At 52.3% G+C, this 25,035-nt stretch overlaps 1 protein-coding gene across 2 annotated transcripts; it reads left to right on the top strand.

Annotated features, from left to right (window-relative positions):
- Positions 1-620: 620 nt before the first annotated feature.
- Positions 621-24,563, top strand: TRIM3 (tripartite motif containing 3). 2 transcript variants are annotated; one of them, XM_002924974.4, is made up of 12 exons: positions 621-690; positions 8,635-8,800; positions 14,546-14,777; positions 15,003-15,154; positions 15,376-15,556; positions 15,829-16,561; positions 16,686-16,789; positions 21,799-21,966; positions 22,153-22,321; positions 22,586-22,656; positions 23,720-23,860; positions 23,988-24,563. In XM_002924974.4, the coding sequence occupies exons 2-12, from the start codon at positions 8,670-8,672 to the stop codon at positions 24,138-24,140; spliced, it is 2,235 nt and encodes a 744-aa protein (XP_002925020.1). In that variant the 5' UTR covers positions 621-690; positions 8,635-8,669; the 3' UTR covers positions 24,141-24,563. The 2 variants fall into 2 exon arrangements, with proteins under 2 accessions (XP_002925020.1, XP_034522373.1); XM_034666482.1 differs by lacking the exon at positions 621-690 and adding an exon at positions 8,934-9,117 and having other exon boundaries at positions 8,672-8,800.
- Positions 24,564-25,035: the final 472 nt, after the last annotated feature.

The raw sequence follows: 25,035 nt of genomic DNA, 5'->3' as shown, positions 1-25,035 counted from the left end.
CACTGGGGCTGCTTTTCCACAATGCGATGATTCTGAATTGCTCTGGCTTTTGGAGTGTGGAAGGGAAGCGCTGGATGGTCTGAACCATAATCTCCTTGCAAGGGGGCTCCTGGGGGAGAGTCAGGCACACACAGCCAAGTCCAGTCCCCCCACCCTTCACCCCGTCCGCCCCTTTTCCTAGCGCTCTGGGTACTGCCCTTCCACCTGGGGGTCCCTTTTGCCGCCCAGGGATCCGTGCGGAGGTACAGACTATCCCTGTGTCTCCCTGCGCAGTAGAGAGCACACACTAGCATATTCCGAAGGCGCCCCCCAAAGAAAGACGGGAAGTGCACCTTCCGGAGGGCCCGGACCGGCTCCCCGAGTCCGAAATCTCTGCTGCCCAGCTGCGTGTTCGTGACGGAGCCTCGGCTCAGTCCCTGAGATCTACTACGCCGCCCTGCCCCAGAGCGGTCGGGAGCCAGAAGCCGCTGGCAGGGATCGGGGATCCGGGATCCGGGATTCGGTTCACGCGCCTCCACGGTCCGCCCGCGGAGGCAGCTCCCGCAGGAGCCTCGAGGGGGTTGGGGGAGCCGGGAGGGTGGGGTAGAGGCGGGCGGGGCCTCGGCGGCGGCCGNGCAGCGGGGGCAGCGCCGCGGGCCGCTCCGAGTGGCCGCAGTCTGGGCCTTGGTCCTCCCATCCTGCTCCGCCGCGGTGAGTGCGACGGGCGGCCCCCAGGGGTGCATTTGTGTGCCGTTCTGCCCGGCTCCGGGTCCAAGTCCGAACGGCGGTGTGTCTGTCCGAGTGTCTGTGGGTGGGGGCACAGATGCTTTTCAAAAGCTGTGTCTGTCTCTGTCCACGTGAGGCGTGTCCGTGTCCGTGAGAGCAGTGGGGGGATTCTTCGGGCTGTGGCTGCTCACGTGAGGTCCATGTTTGAGGGGGGGAGGCGCGGGTGGATGGGTGATGGTTCCTTGGAGGAGCGCGGGGTTTGGGAGCTTGTGTATGTTGGCGGAGGGTGTCGAACGCTGCGGCCGAGGGTGGCGGTGCTGTGGCGGGTGGGGTTGCTGAATGGGACTCCGGAATCCTGTGGCCCGGCTTGTCTGAAGGGCTCCTTTCTCCCTGCTGCAGACACTTCCACCCCTGTCTCCCCCCTCCATTCTCCTCATGCACCCAGAAGCCCCCCAGCCAGGTTGGAGGACACTCTTCCTCCTCTAGCCCTGCTCCCTGGACAGAAAGCCTCATCCGGAGGCTGCTTGTTGTAGGAAAGGACCCCTCTGATTCCCCTTCAGCCTGGGCCCCGCCTGGAGGGCCCCAGGCCCCTCCCTGGTTCTAGCCTCCTCCCTTCTGGACTTGGCTTCAGATCCTGGGCTGCAAACCTGCAGGGACAGATGGTTGCAGGTTGGAGGGGCAGGCTGCTCCCCAGGGAGGTCGGTCTGACCGAAAGGCAGGTCCTGAGCTTGTTCCTTGTATGGGGGTCTCTGATGTGGACAGCATAAACCCAGGACTAGCCCCAGTAGGAAGATGAGATCTGGGAGGTTGGAGTGGGTGCAGAGGTCTTTTTCACAGGTCTTTGCCTGTTTGTCCAGCTCACCAGTGCCCATTCATCCCCTAAGTAGGGCTCTGATTTGCTGCAGAATTGGAATCAGAGCTGCAGGCCTGACAGGTGCCCTGCCTCTCTTGGCTTGCATGCCTCCAGTGACAGAGCACTTAGTACCTTCCGCTGTGGAAGAGCTTTTTTTTTATGTTAAGTAGAGGTCTTTTTCCTTGGAACTTTGTTTACTTGTCTTGTTATTGCCTGTGCTTTTGCCTCTGTCTGGTGAGAGGGAACTGCAGTGATTTACACATGGCTCTCCTGTCACCAACATATACTGAGCACCCTCTGTGTGCCAGGTGCTGCCTCAGCCACTTAGGGGACAATGGCATTCTTGCTGAGAGAAGAGCTTGAGCAAAGGCCCATAGTTGTGATAGTAAGGCCTGTGTTCAGAAAAACAGAGCGAAACCATACGTCTAGAGTAGAGGGTGCCCAGAGGGAGCGTCATGGGTGCCCTAAACTTAGCAAACATTTATTTTGGAAGGGTGGTGGGGGCAGCTGTGGAAACCAGCAATCAAATCCTCAAGGTGGGATTTAATCATGGCGCATAATACAATCTGTAGGGACCTTTGGCTGGAAAGAGAACCTTGGGAATCACAGATTTGGGGAACAAAGAGACCCCCCCCTCCAATCCCAATTTACAAGTAAGGGGATGAGTAGGAACTTGCCCGAGTCTTACCTTGCATTAGTGAGATTAGTGCCAAAGTCAAGACTAGCTCCTAAATCTCCTGGCCTTCTAACTTGGTTACATTTTCGAGGCGGAATCAAGGATATAGTCATAGTATCTGAAAGGTAAAAGAACAGGAAGAATTGAGAAGGTTCTCAGGGTTCTGGCTCACATGGCCAGGTGGATGGTGGCACCTTTTATTGAGATGAGAAACACCAGCAGGACAAGCAGATTAAGGGAAAATGAATTCAGTTTTAGACTAATCTCTATGCATCATCCCTGTAGAGATGTCCAAGATATGGTTGGATATATGGGCCTGGTGTTCAAGAAAGTTTTCTGCACAGGAGATAATGCATTGGGAGTCAAGTGGATGGTAACTGAAACCATGGGAGATGATGAGATTTCCCAGGCAGAGTATGAAGCTAAGAGAAGAGGCCCTGGATCAAAGCCCTGGGGAGTTAGACATTTAAGGAATGGGCAGTGAAGGCACAGCTAGAGAGGCAGGTGTAGAACCCATATCAAGTGGATCATGAAAACATCTAGTACAACCTCTGCCCTTTTGAGTCTTGCTCTCTTACCCCAACTGGTCCGTGTTTCTTAATTTTTCATGCTTCTGCTCCTTTACTCACTGTTTCCCCAATGTACCTATTAAGCTCCTGCAAGACTCAGATCATATATCCTTTCCTCTGGAAGCCTTCTTTATTCTCTTCCACCACCTTCAGAGTTAGAGACTTCCTCCTTTTTTCAGCCGCAACAGTTTGAATATGTCAGTATCATGACACTTACCACATTATAGTTATGTATTTCCATGTCTCTTTACCACACTAGTCTGAGAACTTGTGAGGGACAGGGTGTGCATCTGTTTCAGCTTTGTGTCTCCAGTTCCCAGGTTAAGAGCCTGGTCCAGAGTGTGCCCAGAGCAGCCTGAGTGTTTGCTAGGTCGATCAGCTGATTGGATGGTTCATCCACCTGCTCAGTCTGGCAGTGCTGGGGGAGATGGCACCGTGAATTTCATCACTTTCCTTCCCTGTCAATCTTACTGAAAGGATTCCTTGGCTTTCAGGACTTTACCTCCTCCAGGGATTTTTCTGTTCCAGAGAAACACCCAAAACTGTAATCTGCAGTCATTGTCATTTTGCTGAGGTCTCAAATGATCAAATACACTTGGGGGGTAGTGTATAGGAGTGAGTCATTTTAAGAAGCAAGTGAGCCTCGCTGACCTCTTGCATCATTTTTTAACAATGCCTTGGTCACCTACGTCTAGCCACAACTGTGTAAATCATGTGTCCTGGGACTCTCGTGAGGTTGTAGGAGGAAGTCATGGGGGAAATTGGATGCTGTTTGAGAATTTGGAGAAACCGAAAAGCCTTGAAACAAATCCTTTGCAGATGCCAAGGAGTTAGTGGAGTCAGCACTGGCTTTCTTCATTTGTTCAAAATGAACTTCCTTCTCAGCCCTTTGGATCTGGCTTCCTCTCCTCCACCCTCTGGAAACCATCCTCCCTATAGCTAATGACAGCTTCTTTTTGGCTTTAGATCCTAGGGCCTCTCTGCAGCATTTCACAATGAAGGTTCTTCCCTTGTTCGTGAAGCTTCTTCTCCCTTGGTCTTCACAGTGTCTCTCCTTTCTTGTTTCCCCTGCCTCTCAGGCCACACCTTTTCAATTTCTATACAAGCAAGCTTTGTTTCCTGGGCCTATCCCTTAAATGTTGAGGTTCCTCAGGGCACAGTCACGGGCTCTCCTTTCTCTCCTTACACTCTGTCTGGGTGATGTCAGCCAATTCCATGGCTTCAGGCACCATCTCTACACTAATGACTCCCAAATCCTTTTCTCCAGCTGACCTCTTTCTGAGGCCCTGGCCTGTCTTTCCCACTGGCAGCCAGAGCTCTCCATTCAAATGTCCCGTAGGCACTTCAGATTTGTCTTACCAAAGCACTGAACTTATCCTTTCATCCAGCTGCTCCTCTTCCAGAGTTTCCAAGCCAGAAAACAAGGAACCATCTCCAAGTCTTTCTTCTCTGTCTACTCTTCACATCATACCAACCAGTCATCAAGTTCTGTTGATTCTTCCCTATGAAATCTGTTTCTGTCCACCTCCCCTTTGCTGCTCCCCTAGTCAAGGCCACCATTACCCCTCCTGTAGAATGTCATGCAGTCTCACCTTTCCCCTAGTGACCCTTCTAAACTATTTTTCACACAGCAGTGACTCTTGCGGCTCTATCACTTTATACTTAAGCCCTCTCTGCCCACCTGCCCCCACTCCCACGCTCCTACCCCCCCACCCCCTTGCTCTTTGGATAAAACCTTCATCCCCAAGCAGGGAAGAATAAAGTCTAAACTCCTTAATAAGGCCAACAAAGTACTGTGTGATCTAGTTCCTGCCTATCACTCCATTTCATTTCTTAGTGTGTGATTCAGTCTCCTGATTCAGAAGGTACCATGCTCCGTAACTCTTATTCGTCCTGGGGCTCTCAGTGTGAATGGCACTTTCTTCAGAGAACTCTCTTGACCCCCAACCTTCAGTAACCCCCCTTCCCTGCCCCAGCTCTAGGTTAGGTGACCTCTGTGCTCTGTAGCAACTGCTTCCCCACAGAGCCTTCCATGTTGCATTGCAGTAATCTATTTATTAGATTGGGGAACCCATGAAGGCTGCACTGTGACTATTTATCTTTGTATTCCCAGTCCTAGCAGAGGTGTTGAGTGAATGCTGAATGAGGAAATGAGGTGCCTTTAGAACTGAGCCATAAAAGATGGGTGGGATAAGCGATGCGGGGATGGCAGTGGGCAGCCTGAGGAAGGAGGGTGAACTCTTAGCTCTGAGTTCAAGATCGTCCAAGTTTCCGCTGTGAAAATCAGTCCATCTAAACCATCACCTATAGGACCTTGGGGGCAGATCTCTAGGACACGGTGGGATGGGAGGGGTGGGAGGAGGAGCCCAAGAGAAGAAGGGAATCTTAGTGATTCAGGCTTGGGTATGTCCTCCCCGGTTGCATGCCCAGCAAGTCTGGGTGGGGAACTGAAGCAGGAAGGGGAAGGGGGGGAGGAGCTGTCCGTCCTTGGATGTAGCCCAGTCCCCGCCCCTGTGTGACAAGCTGGGAGAGCCCCTGGGGCCTGGAGAGAGGCGGAGCCTGAGATACAGATGCCCCAGCAGGGCCCAGTAGGCCACTCCTACTCTTCCTCCCAAGCCCTGCCCTTCACCAGACAGAAGCTTCAGTTTGGCTCCCGCCTCCTGTTCCTTCCGCCAACCCTCAGTCCGTCCTCCTCCTGCTATGTTGTCCTGGTGGTAGGTCTCTCTGGAGAGAGAACCTCAGAATCCCAGGGCCCGCACCAGGAGAGGATGCTCTCAGGGAGGCCCTTCCTATCCTGTTCCTACTCGTGCCCACCCTTACACAAACATAGGCACATGCAGTTCAGCCCTTCTGCCCCCCCCAAACGGGGAGAGGATTCTGGACCGGCCCCAACGGCAATCATTCGTTCGTTTGTTCATTCATTCATTTATTCATGCAGTCATTGTCTTTGAGGAGCCCATGATGCATCTAGCTGGGCACAGATAGTGGTTACTTGATTCTAGCCACTGCCTGTTTTGAAGTAGCCAGCTGTCTTTCTGCCTCCCTTCATGGCTACATTTCTCTCATGAACTGCCTACAGCCTCTATTGTTAATGTCTTCGTCTCCATTCCTCACTCACCGCTGTAACCCCACTGCTGCCCCTGCTGTGCCACCATGGCCAAACCTGGCAGGCATGCCAGTCTTCATCTGCCTTCGTCATCCCTTCTTTCTGGAACCACTCTCTTCCTTGGATTTATTTGGATCCACGTTCTCTTGGTTTTCTTCCACCCCTTTGGGTTCTCCTTCGCTCTGCACTATCTGTCCCTAGGCAGACTCATCCATTCTCATTGCTTTAAGTGCCATTAATGTGCCAGTGCTTCCAAATCGGTAGCCAGCCAGGTTCTACTCTACCCAGCTTATATTCTGTTCCTTACTTGACATCTCTACCTGAATATCCTATAGGGCGTCAAACTCCGCATGCCAAAAACCGAATGCCCCACACCAGTTCCTCAGCTTTCACGGTCTCTGGGCATGGGCCACCTTGTGCTCAAGTGAGGAGCCTGGGAGTCCTTATCAGAATTCCCTTTTCCTTCTCACACCCCATCCATCGTGGTGTCTTTTAGATTCAGCCTCATGATTATTTCTCAAATCAGTCTACCTTTTTGCCTACGTCTCTGCTAATACCCAACATCATCTGACAAGAAGAACTGAGGTAGCTTCCTACCTGGTCTCCCTGCCTCCGCTCTGGTTCCTCCTCAATCCCCATAGCTACCAGAGGAGCTTTTTATTTATTTGTATTTTTTGTAAATTACACCATCCCTTCCCCCACTCCCAATTAGGGTAAAGTCCAAATTCTTAACATCAAGGCTCTTGGTGATCTCATTTCATCCTACCTTCCCAGACTCACCTGTTGCCTTTTATTCAGTTTGCACTGACCACATGGTCCTTTCGGGTTATCATTGAGACTTCTGCCTGAGAATTTTCATTCCCGCTGTTCCTTCAGCCCAGAATGATTTCCCGCCCTCACTCTTTGATGCCCCCACCCTCTTCCCTACCATTTTCCTTCCATTCTTCAGAGTTCAGCTTAAAAGTTACCTGTTTAGAGAGGTCCTATCTGCTCACCCAAACCAGAAAGTGTTCTTTCTCATAGGATCATTTCTTCTTTATAGCACTGTCCTCCCTCACAATTTGTAAGTATATATTTGTTTATTTACTTTTAAAATATATGTCGGGGCACCTGGGTGGCATAGTCGGTTAAGCGTCCGACACTTGGTTTCAGCTCAGGTCATGATCTCCTGGTTGTGGGATCGAGCCCCACGTCTGGCTCCTCACTCAGAATGGAGTCTGCTTGGGATTCTCTCTCTTCCTCTCCCTCTGCCCCTCTTGCTGGTATACACATGCTCTCTCTCTCTCTTTCTCTCTCTAAGATAAATAAAGTAAACAAAAAAATAAAATATATGTCACCACTCCCCACCACAAGGACAGTGACCATATCTATTTTGTTTATCACTCTAATCCCAACACCTGCACAAAGTAAGCACTTAATAAATATTTGTTGAATTACAGAATTAATTCAATAAACAGATCAATCCTTACGTCAGGCTCTGTGTTAAGTGTTAGGAATAAAAAAATAAGATATAATAAGAACTCTGCATGCAATGGAGAAAGCAGAGAAGTAACGAGAAAATTACAGCATATCCAGGCTAGAATGGAGGAAATGTAGGGTATGGAGGGACCTAAAGGTAGAATACCTAACCCAGCCTTCAGGAAACCAGGGAGGGCTTTCTGGAGGAAGTGACATCTGTGTGGAGACCTGAAAGACAAGTGGGAGCCAGGCAGGCAAAGGGGGACTTGGAGGAGGATCTCAGGCAAAGAGAACAGAATGTGTGACTGCCCAGAAGCAAAAGAGAACGAGGAGTTTTCCAGGAACTGCAGAGAAACCAATGTGACTGATCATAGAATCATGAGACGTGAGGTAGTAGAGAGAGCTGTTGGCCAGACAAAGCTAAGCCTTGTTGGTCACGCTAAGGAGTTTGGACTTTGTCCTCTGGACAGTGGAGAACCGTTGAAGGACTTTAACAGGGAGTAGGTGACAAGATGGAAGCTGTGTTTTAGGAGTGTCAGTCTAGCTGCGAGGGGGATGGATGAGAGGCACAAGCGAGGAGACAAGGATACCAGTTAGGAGGCTGCTGTTGTATCACAGGAGAGACTTGGTGGCAGCCTGAACCAAGGGCAGTAGCTGTGTGCTTGGAGAGAGGGGGATAAGATATTCGGGAGGCAGACTCCACCAGACCTGATACTGACTGGATGTGGATACTGATTGAATATGGTCCCAGACAGGTGTGCTGAGAGGTGGGTCAGAGCATAGATAGCCGCAGGTAGTCAGGAGAGACCCTCCCTGAAGAGGCTGTCCTAGAAGAGGACTTGGGAAAGGCAGAGGAAGTGAAGGGTGGGTGTGTCATTGCAAGTGGGCATCCCTGTACTGTGCACTCAACATATGCTATCACAGATTCTCAAAACATCCATTCCAGGTATGGATTATTCCCATGATTACAAATTAGGAAACAGGCTCAGAGAGGTTATATGAATTGTCTGAGGTCACATACCTCGTACGAGGCCGAGCTGGATTTGAAACCCCAATCTACCCCTGAGTCTGTGGTTTTAACCAGAGCACCATGCTCAGAGGTCCCTCAGCCCATCTACTTCATCCTGTTCCCTCCCGGGTCACTGCCTGTCCGGCCTCTGGCAGGGAAGGAATGGGGTTAGTTCCCTGCAGGGGATTTGAGTGGTGGGGATCAGGTGGGGAGAGGGAGCATGGGCTTCCCTGGGGCTGACCCTCTCTCTGTACACAGGCTGGTGTGAGTGGCAGGAACCGTCCGTGGGCGCCATGGCGAAGAGGGAGGACAGCCCTGGCCCAGAGGTCCAGCCGATGGACAAGCAGTTCCTGGTGTGCAGCATCTGCCTGGACCGGTACCGGTGCCCCAAGGTTCTGCCTTGCCTGCATACCTTTTGTGAGAGGTGAGGGGGTGTGTGTACCCGGGAGGGATGAGGAGCTTGCGGGACCCCTGAGCTGGGGGTGGCGTGTGCAAACCTGCAGGAGGTGAGGGAAATGGAGACACATGGAGGGCAGCAGATGTGCTCCAACCTGCAGGAGATGAGGTTTTGGTGCAAGAATGTGTGAGAGGACCAGAAGCTGCTAACACTGGGTCAGAGGTCCTGCCCCTTCCCAAACCTCAAGGCGGCTTTCAGCACCACCAGAGACATCAGGCAGAGCTGAGACTCTCCACGAGCGGCAGCACCAGAAGAGTTTGTCACCAGTGGGAGGATGGTTGAAGGTCTGTCCTTCCCTGCTTGTCTTCATGGTTGTCCTGACGCACTGAGTGAAAGGCAACCACTTCCAGCCTTCAGGCTTTTATCCATTATTTATTCATTCAACAAATATTTATTTATTGAGCATCTACTATGTGCCAGACTGTCCCAGGCATGGGGTATGATAAGCAGACAGATCTAATACTTGCTCTTAAAGAGCTTTCCGTGTAGTTAAGGAGAAAGATAGTAACCCGATGACCATGTAGCCAGGCTACAGATAAATATTGCCCCCTTCATAAGGCTGCAAATAAAGTGCTAAGCTATGAGTGTTTAGCTAGGATCTGTTACAGTTTGGAGAACGAGGAAGGCTTCCCTGAGGTGCGGCCCAGAGCACTGATGCAGTAAGTGAAGTTAGTGGGCCGACTAAGTGAAGAGTGGTAGGAGCATTCTAGGCAGAAAGGAGAACATGGGGAAAGGCATGTGGCATGAGGGAATGTGTCAGGTAAGGGGGCCCGGAGGAAGCCTGGCAAGGTGGGAGCAGAGCAGTGTGATTGAGGTGGTGGGGGTGAAGCTAGAGAGGTAGGCAGGGCCCACACCACAGGGGGCTTTGTAGACCTGTTAGAGAATTTTGCCTTTACCCTGAGCGCCCCCCGGGAAGCCTTTGGTCCCTGGGTCCTCTCAACATTGCCTCCGCCCAAGCCTTCCCTCTGCCTCCTGCCTTCATGGAAAGCTGCTTCTGCCACGGGGACACGCTTCCCTTCCAGCCCCACTGCTCTTCAAGATGTCAGCTCTACTGCTGTCACCCCATCATCATCTGGAAACAGTCTTAGCCTTTTGGCCTATTCCAAGCTCTTCCATCAACCTGGGTGACTTTACTACTCACTTAGGCCTCTTGGTTTTCAACTGCTTCTCTAGGAACTGCCTCCATACCACCTCCAGATGCCTGGATCTTGCCATCACCCAGAACAATATCGCTTCTATGGTCATAAACTCTGGTGTCCCACTCCTGGCTCCGATTACCCCATTCCCACTAGACCAGCTTTAACTGGGTATAGACGTCCACCAGGCCCTATGGCTGACCATCTGACTGGCTGCCACAATTCCTTCAGGTCTTTGTACTTTCCTGAACCCGTGCAGCAGCTGCTCAACCCTGGATCAGAGCTGTAATTGGACATCTCTGCACCTCCTTCTAGGCCTAGATCGCTGAGCAGTCCTGGAGAAAATCAGTGCCTGAGAAATTATGATACTAGTAGCTACAGTGTATCAGTTGCTTACTATTTGCCAGGGACTGGCTACTGTGATATACACGTGTTGAATTACTTAATCCACACAATAGATACTTTATTACCCCCGTTTTAGAGGGGAGTAAACTAGGGTTCAGAGTCACAGAGTAATTAAGAACTGTTTCTGAGGCTCCACAGTAAGTAAACAGTTGAGGTCTGAATCCAGGTTTGACTGCAGGGCCTACACGATTAACTACTACTCATTCATTTTTCCCTTGGTCCCTGCTCTCAAAGTGCTTATGCTCTAGTAGGGGTGACTGACAGTACGCAAGCAAATAATCAAACAGGAGAGTCACAGTCTGTGCTAAGTGCTTCGTAGGAAATAAACAGGAATTGAGCAGAAGTGGTTGGGTCAGAGACTATTCTGCATAGAGTCATCCGGGAAGGCTTCCCTGAGGAGGTGACATTTGAGCTGTGGCCTGAGGATGAGGAGACAGACTTGCAGATTGTTCCAGGCAATGGGAAAAACCCATGCCAAGGCCTTCAGGAAGGGGTAGACTGGGCATGTTCAGAGATCAAAAGAAGCGAGTGTGGCTGAATGAGGAGGATGAAGCGAGGTCCAAAAGCACCAGGACAGTTCATGGAGAAACGTGGTGGTTTTAGGAAAGTGTTTAGATTTTATTCTAAATGCAAGGGGAAACCACTGGAGGAGGGTTTTTTTTTTTCTTTTAGGCAGGGAATTAACATGATGTAAATTAGATTTTAAAGTTCCCTCTGGCTGCTGTGTGGAGAATGGGTTACAGAGGAGCAAGAATGGAAAGAAGAAACGAGTTAGGAAGGTATTCAACACATAGGAATGAGGTCTTGATGAGTTCGCAGGTATTTTGCAGGGGAAATCCCAGATTCAGTGAGCTGGGCAGAGAGCTGCAGGGGGACAGATTTGAATGGCTGAAATTCAGATTTCAGGGTTGATGCAGTGACTGGTGATGAGAAACGGGAGGTGTAGGGAGCATGAGAGGGGACAGCTGAGGTAATGTGGAAGAAGGGATCACTGTCAAGGAATTGAGATCCTGATGGTGCATGGGGCACCTGGTGGATGTCAGAGCCCCTGAGAGTGATGGCAGGAGTGTGTGTATATGGGGGTGGTGGTGTTGGGGGCAGCAGTAACAGAAGAGAGTGAGCCGGAAGGAAGGCTTCAGCCATTGGGGAAGCAACCATGATAGCAACTGGAGATAATAACAGGAGGTGGTATAGACAGAAGGCATCAGCTTCCAAGGAGCTGAAGAAGAATAGATATGTTCCAACTGCGGGGCAGGCGGGGAAGACTCAACCCCACCTTCTGGCCCTAAGGAATGTGGAGTATGAGACAAAACCACTCTCTACTTGAGATGACTGCTTGGGAAGCTAGGTCACAAATAAGTTAATATTTCTGAAGCACTTAGAATCGTGCCTGGCACATGGTGTTTGTTAAATAAATAAAAATTAATTAATGCAGATCCAGAGGTGTAGAGAACATTAAGAGAAGAGACTGGGGATATGGGAAAGTGTGCACCATGCCGATCTTCCCATACACAGCTGGGGGTAGGGGGCTGTGTGTTTCTAGAAAGCTTCCTCTCCTCCTCCCTTCAGTGACTAATCCCAGCCCTCAGCAGTCTCCTGAACCCCTCCTTCACTTTCAGCATCTGATTTTGCCTGGAAGTGAGGCATCCTCTCTAACTTCACTTCTGCGCTCTCTCTTTCTCCCTTCCCCCAGTCAGAGAATGGGGTCCACTCCTCAGGCCACTCGGGGCCATTACCCGCTCCCAGACACCTGTCCATGGTTCTTCTTGTCTCTTCTACATCTCCTTCTCTCCTGGCTCGGTGACTCATAAACACCTCACGGCAACATTACAAACAGATAAGAACTCTCGTCTGTCCTCCACTAGCTGCCATGCAGTCCCTCAAGCCCTCTCATTCACTCTTCAGCTAGCAGTGGTCAAGCTTTCCTTCCCCTGGCACACCCTCCTCCCCCCTCCCCTTTTCCTTACAGATGAAAGTACTCTCACACTGGCCAAGTTCAGGGGCCCTTTTCCAGTCCTTACCTCCCTTGACTCCTCAGCCACTTTTGACACTGGTCGCTGCTCCTTCCCTCCTTCTGGAAATGCACTACCCACTTCACTGCCTTGTCAGTGTCTCTCCTCCTACCTCTCTGCTGGTTCCTCTTTGCTCTCATTCAGTATTTGCTCTGTCCTGCTCTTGTCACTGAATATGCCTTTTGGGCTGATCTCATCCCTCCCGTGGCTACAGAGGCTACCTCAATGTCGATGGCATCCCCATCTCTCTCTGCCTTTTCCCCGCTGTCTCCTGGGCCCCACTACCTGGATGTCCCACTGTTCCAGTAAACTCAGCCAGGTCAAAGCTGAATGCCTTTATAAACCACTCCCCTTCCTGTGTTTCTCATCTTAGTGGTTGTCAGCACCATCCACTCAGTCAGCTAAGCTAGGAATCTGGGAGTCAACCAAGACTCATCTCTCACTCCCCATATCTATTCAGACCTAACACCTCCCACTGCTCTACTTCTTAAATACTTCTCGAATTTGTTCCAGCTCATAGTCTACATTGCTACTGCCTAATTCCGGGTTTTCCTCATCTACTGCAAGATATCTTACAAGACTATTGCGAGTGTATCTTGGCTAAGCACATGTTTTGCCTTGGATTTGAATCCAGGCTCCTGTGCTCCCTGGCTTTGTTACCTTGGGAGACTTTCCCTTTTTGAGTCCATCAACATAAACATAAAATGCAAAGCACAGCATCTGGCACATAGTACTTAATAAACAGTAACTGGATGACAGTGATGATGATGCTGTCTCATCACGTTCAAATTCATCCTCCACACAGAAGCAATGAAGAGGATAAAATGTAAACCTAGCTGTACCATGCTGGGTGTTCCCTATTGCTATTGGGATAATTTCTTCTTTTTTTTTTTTTAAAAAGATTTTATTTATTAGAGTGAGAGCACATGTGGGGGAAGGGGCAGAGGCAGAGGGAGAGGACCCAAAGAGGAGCCCAAAGCAGGGCTCGATCCCAGGATCCCAGGACTCTGGGTCATGACCTGAGCTGAAGGCAGGTCCTTAACTAACTGAACCATCCAGGTGCCCCTGGGATAATTTCTAAGCTCCTACTGTGGCCTTCCATGACTGGCCCGTCTCACTCTCCAGACTTCTTTTACTATGTCTTGCCCTGGACTTGATCTCCAGCCACCTCAAACTGCTGCCTTACTTACATGATGCTGTTTCTGGCCACTTTCTGTGTCTTTTACTCTCTCCCTGCACTTTTCTTTGGTTAGGCTAACAATGATTTATCCAGGAAGATTTAGCTTACTCTCTCCCTGCACTTTTCTCTGGTTAGGCTAACAGTGATTTATCCAGGAAGATTTAGCTTACATCCTCTGAGGTCTTTTCTGGCTTTTCTCTCCAACCCCCACCCCCTGGGGGCCAGATGCCCTTCAACACATTTCCTTATCATTGCATGAACAGCATTCTTTATGTTAATAATAAATAATACTAATACCCTTCAATATATAGTGTTGTGAGTTGGCATGTGAGCACGTCACATTGAATCCTCCCTCCAACACCCTGTGAAGTCTGTGCTGTCTCCATTTTACAAAGGAAGGATCCTTGGCTCATAAAAGTTATGTAACTTATCAGGGGTCACATAGTATAATAGATGATTGACCTAGGAATTACCCCCAGCAGCCTAATTCCAGACCCATGCTCTTATCATTATACTGTTTACTTCAATAAACTCTGTGACTTTTTTTCTCTGTTGACTTGGAAATATTTTAGAGATGGACATTATGGTTTCTCTATGTATCACCAGAGCTTAGCACAGATTTGGCAAGAGTAGGCAGTCGGTAAATGTTTAATGAGTTAATGGGAGGAGGGGCTAGTTGCACATTTTCTATGAGAACGGTTTGTAAACACCTGTGAAAGGTGAGCCTGTGTTTGTACGCGGTGTGAGGAATGCAGATCTGTCTGCTCTTCTGAGAGAGATCAGGGATGTGTTTTACTCAGTTGGGAAAGGTGAGGCCTTTTACACCTGCTGGCAGGACAAGACGTGTGTGCCAACCAGAGAGATTTCAGAATGAAGTGTACATCTGTGAGGAGAAGAATTGGCATCCCTGGCAGGCGTGAGGGGGGTGCACTGATTTTGCCCACCCCTCCTTCCTTTGACTCCCCCTCCCCCCGGCCAGATGTCTCCAGAACTACATCCCTGCGCAGAGCCTGACGCTGTCCTGTCCGGTGTGTCGGCAGACGTCCATCCTCCCTGAGCAGGGCGTCTCAGCGCTGCAGAACAACTTCTTCATCACCAGCCTCATGGAGGCCATGCAGCAGGCACCTGATGGGGCCCACGACCCCGAGGATCCCCACCCCCTCAGCGCAGTGGCTGGCCGCCCCCTCTCCTGCCCCAACCATGAAGGCAAGGTGGGCCCAAGCAGGCCCAGTGAGGCCAGGACTTGGGGTGGAGGGCGAGGAGCGGTTGGGGGAGGGGCCAAGGGGCTGTGGGTGAGAGAGGGTGTTTCTCTGGATAAGCGGTCCAGGTAGGGGGCGCACCTGGAAGGTGAGGGGCAAGGAGGGCAGAGCCGGAGGGGAGGAGATGAAGACGTCTGGTGTGTAGCCATGGCCTGACTGGAGCGCTTGTGCCGCCAGACGATGGAGTTTTACTGTGAGGCCTGTGAGACGGCCATGTGCGGCGAGTGCCGCGCGGGGGAGCACCGGGAGCACGGCACCGTGCTGCTGCGCGACGTCGTGGAGCAGCACAAGGCGGCCCTGCAGCGCCAGCTCGAGGCCGTGCGCGGCCGGTAGGAGCCTGGTGGGAACCTGGGCCGGTGGGGCGGTCAGGGAGAGTGTCTCCAGCCGGGCAGGGGAGGGGCCCCGGGGAGGCTAGAAATAAAGTTCTTCGGGAGGGCAGGGAGGGCTCAGGCAGGGGATCTCCTAGGGGCACAGCAGATTCCCCCTGGGAAGTAATGGTTTGCTGCACGCACCGTCCGGCAACCCCGGTATGAGATGTTTCCCTCCCCAGACTGCCCCAGCTGTCCGCAGCTATCGCCTTAGTGGGGGGCATCAGCCAGCAGCTGCAGGAGCGCAAAGCCGAGGCCCTGGCCCAGATCAGCACAGCCTTCGAGGACCTGCAGCAAGCGCTGCAGCAGCGCAAGCAGGCTCTGGTCAGCGACCTGGAGGCCATTTGTGGGGCCAAGCAGAAGGTGCGTCTGTTCACCCTTGCCCACCACCGTCCATTGTGAGATGGCCTTATTGCCGCCATGCTTTCCCTGCTTTCCATTCCTGGGCACCCCTTTCCCCAGACTCCGCTTTCTGCCTCCTGACCTGGCCCCAGGGGTACTGCGCGATCCGTGTCCCTGGCCCACCCTCCCCCTCTGGCATTTCTTTCATGCTCTAGTACTGTAAGGCCATAAGGAATCACAGAGACCCTTTCTGGGCCAGTGTGCGCACCCAAGCCTCCCCCACCCCTCCTCAGGTGTTGCAGACCCAGTTAGACACACTGCGCCAGGGGCAGGAACACATCGGCAGTAGCTGCAGCTTCGCAGAGCAGGCGCTGCGCCTGGGCTCTGCCCCGGAGGTGTTGCTAGTGCGCAAGCACATGCGAGAGCGGCTGGCGGCGTTGGCGGCGCAGGCCTTCCCGGAGCGGCCGCACGAGAACGCGCAGCTGGAACTGGTCCTCGAGGTCGACGGGCTGCGGCGATCGGTGCTCAATCTCGGCGCGCTGCTCACCACGAGCGCCACCGCGCATGAGACCGTGGCCACAGGCGAGGGCCTGCGCCAGGCGCTTGTGGGCCAGCCGGCCTCGCTCACCGTCACTACCAAAGACAAGGACGGCAGGCTGGTGCGCACAGGCAGCGCCGAGCTGCGCGCGGAGATCACCGGCCCCGACGGCACGCGCCTTCCTGTGCCCGTAGTGGACCACAAGAACGGCACGTACGAGCTAGTGTACACGGCGCGCAGCGAGGGCGAGCTGCTCCTCTCAGTGCTGCTCTACGGACAGCCGGTGCGCGGCAGCCCCTTCCGCGTGCGTGCCCTGCGTCCTGGGGACCTGCCACCTTCCCCGGACGACGTCAAGCGCCGCGTCAAGTCCCCTGGAGGCCCGGGCAGCCACGTGCGCCAGAAGGCAGTGCGTAGGCCCAGCTCCATGTACAGCACGGGCGGCAAGCGGAAGGACAACCCCATCGAGGACGAGCTTGTCTTCCGTGTTGGTACAGATGGCTAAGGGCGGAGCCAGATGGGGGCGGGCTCAGGCCGTGGGCAGGGCCGATTGGGGGGGTGACTCGAAGTGACCTCAGCGAATTGTTCTGTTTTCCTCCCCTGCCTTCCCCACAGGCAGCCGAGGAAGGGAGAAGGGCGAATTCACCAATTTACAGGGAGTGTCGGCAGCTAGCAGCGGCCGCATAGTGGTAGCGGACAGTAACAACCAATGTATCCAGGTAAGCGCCTTTCCTGTTCTCCCGTGACGCTAATAAAGGTCCTCAAACTACAGCCTCCTGCAAAAACAGAGTGTACAGGTCACCTCTTGAAAGGTGAACCAGCCCTCGAAGATAGCACCAGTCCTTAAAGAGCAATGCATCACAGCACCATCCCTCACCCACCTACTTGCCATCCACTCCCATGGCCACAACACTATCCAGCACCTTCGCAGTTAGGCACTGGGGTTTTAATGCTCTTGCGGCCTCTACCTCCCAGGCTGGGCCTCAGGCCACACGAGCTCCTGGACCCCAAAGATCCGGTTCATTCTTCATACACTTCTCATTCTGTTTGAGCCTCCACCTGACCGGCTTCCTTTCTCCCCTGTCCCCACGTAGTCAGGATGCAGGCTCCCCTGCTTTCTTTCATCATACCAGCCTGGCTCTAGAGTGTATCTTGTTCTTGCAGGTCTCTGTAAACATCTGGTTGGCTAGACAGTCAAGTGGGGGGTAACTTGTGAAACGAGGTGCCTTCCAGAAGCTAAACTATAGTGCGACCTCACAGGTGGTCCTGCCCCCAGCACTCCCAGTCCCTCACACACCTGATTAAAGCATCTGCCACACAACACAAATGGACATGACCTCACTGCAATTTGAGCTCCTTAAAGCCAGGAAGCATGCTTTTCTCTCTGTTTTCCTTGTAGTGAGCCCAGAGCCTAGTGACAGGCACCAGCCTGGTAGACGGTATAGCAGTTAAAAGCTCAGGCTCTGAAACCAGACACCTGGGCTTGAATCCTAGCTCTGCCACTTACTGACAAGTCATGTGACCTCTCTGAGCTTCAGTTAACTCATGTGTAAAATTAGGAAAAGAATACCTCATGGAGTTGCTGGGAGCATTAAAATGATAATGCACCGTGCCTGACACCTGGCGAACCTTCTAACTTTAGGTAATGTTAAAAATATCATTGTCCAGGTGGAGACTGTAAACAAAAGCTAGGAGGTAGGAAAGTGCTGGAGGGGGTTGTTTGGGGAACTGGAAGGATCCCAGCCAGCTAGAGGTAGATTACTATTAGGAGCCGAGTAGCTGAGGTCACATTGTAAACAGTTTTGGAGAGAATGCTGTGGAATTTTGATTTTATCCTGTGCAGGATTGTTTCTAACTACCATGCACTTTAGTTCTTGGAAACATTTTATCAGGTTGCAAAACTTTTCTTGAAGATTCTTACTTCACAACAGCTATAAAGTTCTTCTGACCCTGCCTGAGTACCCGTGCCACAGGTCGTCCCCTCGATGTCAGCTGCCCCCACTTCCTGCTTTCCATGTTAGGAGGCTGAAGGTGCCAGGAACTCTTCCATGGCCCTATTCCCGGTCCTGTCCAGCCTGCTTTTACTCCTACCCTATTCCTAAGGGCAGAGGAATGGAGAGGTGCAGGACAGCACATGGAAGCATTTGGGCCCAGCCTAGACAGGGAGGGGTCAGGTGGGAGGGGGTGGTGCCGAGGCCCTACCCCGTCCCACCCGCCACCTTCCAACTCCTTTTCTCCTCATGCCAGGGATGCCTTCTGGCCGAGGCCCTACCCAGTCCCACCCGTCACCTTCCAACTCCTTTTCTCCTCATGCCAGGGATGCCTTCTGGCCCCAAAGCTGAGATTTGGGAAACCGTCCCTGGTGTGCACACACATGGGTGCTCACATGCACACAAAGGTGTATGCTGCTTTGTCTCCCTGATGAGGGACTGGGGAATTGAGAGGGAGGGCCTGGGGCAGCCCCCTCCCCTCTCCAGATACCTGGTGCTCCTACAGCGGCCCCCCTTCTCGCTCCTACCCCGCCTCCACCTGCATCCTCATTTCATAACTGTGAGGAGCTGGGCTCTTGGATTCCAGAGCTGAGTTTCTACTTCTCTTATTTTGGGGTCCTCCAGTTTGATCTGGGCCAGGCTCCCAGATAGATGTTGCCTTCCCCACCCCGTTCAGGAGGTTTTGGTGACCTCGTGAACTTTTCTTCCTTTGAACTGTCTACGGTGACATCCAAGGCAAATCCCTTCGTTGTGCCGAGTCAGCATCAGCTGACAGAAGAGAAAAAACATTTTGTGATTTTGAATGAAGAATTTGATTTGTATCTATTACATCCTTGTGTAATAGTCAGTCCAGAAATTTTATCAGCTCTTCTGTGAAAACTTCCTCATTTCCTTCAGGCAGAATATTAATCACATTCTTCTCTGAGTTCCCTCAGCCTTTGCTATAGCACTTTTTATTCTTTATCAGAATCACTGGTTTGTTGTGTTATTTTTTTAGTCTCTCTGTTCCCCCCCTCCACCCCCCCCCACTTGACTCAGATCCTGAAGTTACTTAGTGCGACAGTGGTATAGGAGAGAGGTGTTAAGGACCAAACGAAGGCACCAGCAGATTCTAGAGATGTTAAGAAAAGCACCAGATGTCAGGGGAGAAGAAGGGATCAAGAATGGCAGGACTTGGTGCACTGAGTCGCTGGTGCTGCGATGCAGGAGCAGGCCTGTGTGTCAGTGGATGCGTTCCCTTCTGCATGTGTTGAGTATGACATGGCTGTGTGGCAGCCGAGTAGAGATGCCCAGTTCTGTGTGAGCTCAAGCTGAGGAATTCATGCATTTGTTGACTGCCTGCTGTGTGCCCGTTGCTGTGCCAGCAGTGCAAATGCAGCAGCAAACCAGGCAGACTGTCCCCGTCCTGCCACAGGCTTACCTCCTTAGGAGACAAGGGTGTTCAGCAGTTGGTTACAGGAGTGATAGCTGGTAGTGGGAGAACTCTAAAGCATGGGTCATGGAGGCCTACCTCTGTGTGTGTGTAGGTACCTGGGGTCTGGAGTGGGTCCCGAAAAACTCTGAAGAAGTGACCCGGAAATTTCTGAGAATCAAAAGATGACTAGGAGTTGGCCAGGAGTGAGAGGTGGGATAGGATAGGAAAGGAAGAGTGAGACTCCACCCCCTCCACTCCCACCCCCACCAAGCCTCAGTGTTGAGCTGGAAACTGAACTTCTCGGACTGGGGGTGGGGGTGGGGTGGGCAGCCACACAGCCTCACTGCTGATGTGGCAGGACCTTTTAGTCCCTCTGACATCAGCTCTTCTACTCAGGGTGCCTCCCTCTCATGCTGGCTAGTGCTGGCCTGCCACATGGGACCAGGGCAGACCCCAGTGCGGGGCTGGCCAGCCAGCTGAGGGCATGCTGGAAGTCCACATCAGGAGGGATTGATGTCTTCTGGTGGGACCAGTGCAAACAGCCCTGCAGGCCCAGGAGACGGGGATGGGACGGGGGCAAGGGGCCTAGTCCACTAAGGAGGAAGCATGCCGGGATGGAAGAGCAAGGCCAAGACCCAGAACTTGAGTTCCCCATGGCTGCTCCTGGCTCTGACTCATCTTGCATCCCTAGAGCCTGTAACAAAGCAGAGCGTGTGAGACTTGTGTAGTGAGTGACGCTTTGGCTGTGAAGGAGAAACAAGAGGACTTGGCTGTAGAGGGAAGGAACATTAAAGGAGACACTTTTAGGATGGGGAGACCTGAGCATGTAGGGCAGCTAAGGGAGGAGGTAGGAGAGGGGAAAAGGTTGGAAGGTTCACTCGGTCCAGGAAGAAGGTTACCTTGTCAGCCTCTTAGCCTTTTGACATGCTTATCCTTGTTCACCACTCCACCCTTTCTTGTCTGCTACCAAGTCTTATTGTCTTCCTCCCTTGTCTCCAGAGTCCATCTTTGCTCCAGCAAGTACCCTGCGACAAGCTATCCTGGTCTAGTGCAGCGCCTCTGACTGGCCAGCTAGTGCCCAGTTTGGACTCCTCCCTGCAGCCAGAGTACTCTTTCTTAAAAGCTCCCATATGTTTTTTCCAACACCAGCAAGCAATTCTCAGTGGACACTGACCAGGTGCCCTGCAAATTTAACTAATTTTGACACTATCTACCTAGAGATGGCCCCACTTCCCATAAGACTGTCCCCATGTCAGATGCCAGTCACAAGTCCAGGTTGTTACTTGTGCTCCTGACTGACCAGCTATAAATTGGAGGGTCATATGACCCCCTCTTCAGGTTCGATTAATTTGCTACAGTGGCTCATAGAATTCAGAGGAACATTTAATTATGTTTACCAGTTTACAAGGGTACTATAAAGGGTACGGATGAACAGCCAGATGGAGAGGTACATAGGGTGTGGTCTAGAAGAGTCTCTAGTGTGAGAACTTCAGTCCCTGTAGAACTGGGGCGTGCCACCCTCCCAGCACCAACCTAGAAGCACGGGAAATCTGTACCTTCCCTACTTCTTCCCAGAGGTTGGTGGGTAGGGCTGAAAATTCCAACGTTTAATGAGTTGGTCTTTCTGGTGACCAGCTCCACCCTAAAGCTGTGTAGGGTGTCCTAAGTCACCTCATTAGCATAAGCTCAAAAGGGGCTCCTTGTGAATGAAAAAGACATTCCTATTAATCAGGAGATTCAAGGGTTTGAGGAGCTCTGCACCAGGCACTGGGGACAAAGACCAAGTATATTTCTTGTTATACCACAAAAGCAAATCTCATCTTGTCACTCCCCTGCCCAAAATTTTCAGTGAATCCTCATTACACCCAGGATAAAACCTTACTCCTTCTGCAGTTCATGGGAGTGCTCCCTGCAATCCAGCCACCCTGGGTGAGCAGTGCCCATCCTGGACCCTGTGCCTTTTACATACTGTTCGCTCTGCTTAAATACCTTGCCTCCCCCTTACTGGCCAGTGTGGTTTGTCTCTTAGCATCCTTATTAGGCTACTAACTCAGATAGCCCTCTCTCAGAGCCTTTCCTGGCCATTTCCCCCAACCCCTCCCATATTCCTACAGTCTCTCTCATTCATACCTGTGCTGCACATCACCTCAGGTCTGCAGCTATGTCTGATTCTTCTCTGTAACCCCCCCCCATGGAGTCAGTAAGTGCTTGTTGAATGGCTGAATGAATGGGGGGGTCTTGTCCCTCAGGATCTTGCTCCCTTCCCTCTGTGCCCACAGTCTCTCCCCTCCTCCCCGCTCCTTCCCTTGCTCCTCTGCTCCAGGTTTTCTCCAATGAAGGCCAGTTCAAATTCCGCTTTGGGGTCCGAGGGCGCTCACCTGGGCAGCTGCAGCGCCCCACAGGTGTGGCAGTGGACACCAACGGAGACATTATTGTGGCAGACTATGACAACCGTTGGGTCAGCATCTTCTCCCCTGAGGGCAAATTCAAGGTAAGAGGCCTACTGTCACAGTGTTCTGCACTTCTGATGACCCCCTGAGGTGACCATTCTAGTGCCTCCTGGTGGTCAGGGCCTGGAATAGGCCATCCCCAGCCCAAGGTTCTCCTTTATTGGCAGGCTAGGACTACTCTCCCCACAAGGCGAGATAAAGCCCCTAATGGTATCCCCTTCTTCCAGACCAAGATTGGAGCTGGCCGCCTCATGGGCCCCAAAGGAGTGGCGGTAGACCGGAACGGACATATCATTGTGGTCGACAACAAGTCTTGCTGCGTCTTTACCTTCCAGCCCAATGGCAAGCTGGTTGGCCGTTTTGGGGGCCGTGGGGCCACTGACCGCCACTTTGCAGGTATTGGGGAGCAATTCAGAGATCTATTCTGATACCCCAGCCCCAGAGAACTACCCTGGTTACCCCAGAATTAACCACCCCTCCTTCTATACCTTGGCCTTAGAGGACTCCCGTCCCTTTACTAGTACCATCATCCCAGAGGCACCTGTCAGCCTCTGAGGTACCCCCCCTTTTCCAACAGCCCAGCTTTGTCATCCCAGATACCCTTCTTCATCCCAGTCAGTATCCCAGCTCACTGCCCTAGAGACCACTTTGTGTTTTCAGGGCCCCACTTTGTGGCTGTGAACAACAAGAATGAGATTGTAGTGACGGATTTCCATAACCATTCAGTGAAGGTCAGTGTCCTCCCTCCCTCTATGACCGCTGTCCCAATATCCTTTCCTCTTTGACAAGACCCCTTTCTCCTTCACCTTCCCCTCCCACCCACCCCTGCCCCACCTTGAGATCATTCATTTGAACAATAAACATTTATGGCATGGCTACTTTGTCCCAGGCATGCTGGAAGCTGGGGATACAGTGATTAACAAGGCAAATATACTATCTGTCTTCCTGGTAATGGTCTAGTAGGGAAGATGTAAAGCAGCATATTACAGTATATTATTATGTTACAATTATGTGGTAGGGAAGTGCAGGGAACTATGTGAGGGCATAGCAGAAGCATTTGATTCAGGTGAGATGGAGAACCACCTAAAGCAGCAGGGGAATTAACCAGAAGGGAGAGAAGGAGGAGAGGATTTGAGGCAAAGGGGGCAGGAGGAGTCAAGAACTGGAGGCAGGAACCCTTCAGTGTATTCAAAAAACCACAAGTAGTTCAGACTGAGTTTGAAGAGGGCAGTGGTTCAAGTGCCGATGAGTCTCGTGTGCCCTGTTAAGGGGCTTGCTGTCTTCCCAAGAGCTGTGGGGAATCACTGAAGGCTTGCAGGCCACAGGGCAATGCAGTCCTGTGTCTTAGAAAGATCACTCTAGCTGGGGTGAGATTAGTGTCAGCAAGATCAGTCTTTTGTAGTGACCTAGATGAGAAATGTTGAGGACCACTTCAGCGGCAATATATACAGTAGGGTGCAGATTTGAGATAGAATCAGCAGGTTGGGTGAATTCCCTGGTTTTCAAGCAGAGGAGAAGGTGAAGTTGAGAATGACTCCTGGCCAAATGGGTGTTGCCATTCACTGAGAAAGAGAGCACAGGGAAGTTGAGCTGTTGGATTTGATATGCCCAAGGGACACTAGCTGGAGATAGTCAGTAGGCAGTGGGAAGCATGGCTGTGAAGCCTGGGAAGAAGAACTGGGCTGGAGCTGCAGATCTGGGGGTCCTCAGCCCTGGAGCTTCACCCCACCTCCTCTAAGGCCCTGCCCTCTGCCTGAGGCCAGGTCCCCAGCCCCCAGCCCTTTCCCCTACCAGGTGTACAGTGCGGATGGAGAATTCCTCTTCAAGTTTGGCTCCCATGGTGAGGGCAATGGACAGTTCAACGCCCCTACGGGAGTGGCGGTGGACTCCAATGGGAACATCATTGTGGCTGACTGGGGCAACAGCCGCATCCAGGTGAGGCCCAGGGATGGCATGGGGGTGTGGCTTCCTGCTGTGCTCCATGCACCCCTTCCCACCCCCCTACAGATGCTTCCCACCTGCCTGATCTTACCTCTCCCTCCATTGTCCACTCATTCCCCAGGTATTCGACAGCTCTGGCTCCTTCCTGTCCTACATCAACACGTCTGCAGAGCCACTGTACGGCCCCCAGGGCTTGGCACTGACCTCAGATGGACACGTGGTGGTGGCCGATGCTGGCAACCACTGCTTTAAAGCTTATCGCTACCTCCAGTAGCTGCACAGGGACCCTGCCTGGCTCATGGAGGGACAGACATGGGGGGATTGGACAAGAGGGTCTGGCCGGTGGTGGGCTGGACCTGGCAGCACTGAATGTGGGCTGTGGGCGTGGGTGCGCCCGGTGCCCTCCCTCTCCCCCTCTCCCAACCCCACGGTTGCACTTTATTTATTCGGTTTTTGCTTTGGTGACTGGGTGGGCCTGGACTGTGGTCCCAAGGATGTGTGCAGAGCTTCACCCTACCCTCCACCCTTTACACACCTGCCCTGTCCCCTCAGTCTGCTCCCCACCCCCCAGCCTGGGGCCAGAACATCCTCTTACTCCAGAGCAGAAGTCCCTCCGGTTGTCTCCCTACCACCCCGTACACACTGACAGAGACAGCAATACCCCACCCCCCATATTAAGTAAATGTGTTCACCAAGATGGTTTTGTGGCTTTCTTGTGGGGTGGGGCTGTGATGGTACAGGAGGTTGGGACTCATTCTGAACTAAGAGATGGGCAAGCAGTAGGCAGAGGATCCAGATTCCCAAAGAGCCCTGATATTTTAAAGTTTCGGGAGTGGAGCACAAGAGCCAGTGAACCCCTGGGGCTCTTAGCCACCTGCCAAATCCCTGTCCCTAGGCCTGCATCTCCTGCCGAAATAGTAAGTCCTTTGGCTGTCTGCCCTACAGCTGAGAAGGAGCCTGGGAAAAAAGTGATCCTTGCCCGGAACACAGCCAGCAGCTGCAGGGAGAACAGTTTGAGGGTAAGCTAGTAATCCTGGAAGCCCATGCCCAGGTAAGGGACCTTGGGGCTAAGCCCAGGTGGAAGCCACGTGCGAGAGACTCCATAGCCAATCTTAGAGCTCAGTGCTGAAGGCCTGGAGCCCTGCTTGTTCTCCATTCTGTGGTTGTTG

Source organism: Ailuropoda melanoleuca, chromosome 8 (assembly GCF_002007445.2).
Source record: "Ailuropoda melanoleuca isolate Jingjing chromosome 8, ASM200744v2, whole genome shotgun sequence".
NCBI lineage: Eukaryota > Metazoa > Chordata > Mammalia > Carnivora > Ursidae > Ailuropoda > Ailuropoda melanoleuca.
The sequence above is the reverse complement of the archived record's forward strand: the minus strand, read 5'-3'. Positions and strand labels throughout refer to the sequence as shown.

Bases quoted from the DNA above. Each gene is read 5' to 3' on its own strand.
- TRIM3 (XM_002924974.4), top strand. From the start codon at position 8,670: ATGGCGAAGAGGGAGGACAGCCCTGGCCCAGAGGTCCAGCCGATGGAC. The intron at 14,778-15,002 runs GTGGGCCCAAGC...TTGTGCCGCCAG, and splicing joins GCCCCAACCATGAAGGCAAG to ACGATGGAGTTTTACTGTGA. The intron at 15,155-15,375 runs GTAGGAGCCTGG...TTCCCTCCCCAG, and splicing joins CTCGAGGCCGTGCGCGGCCG to ACTGCCCCAGCTGTCCGCAG.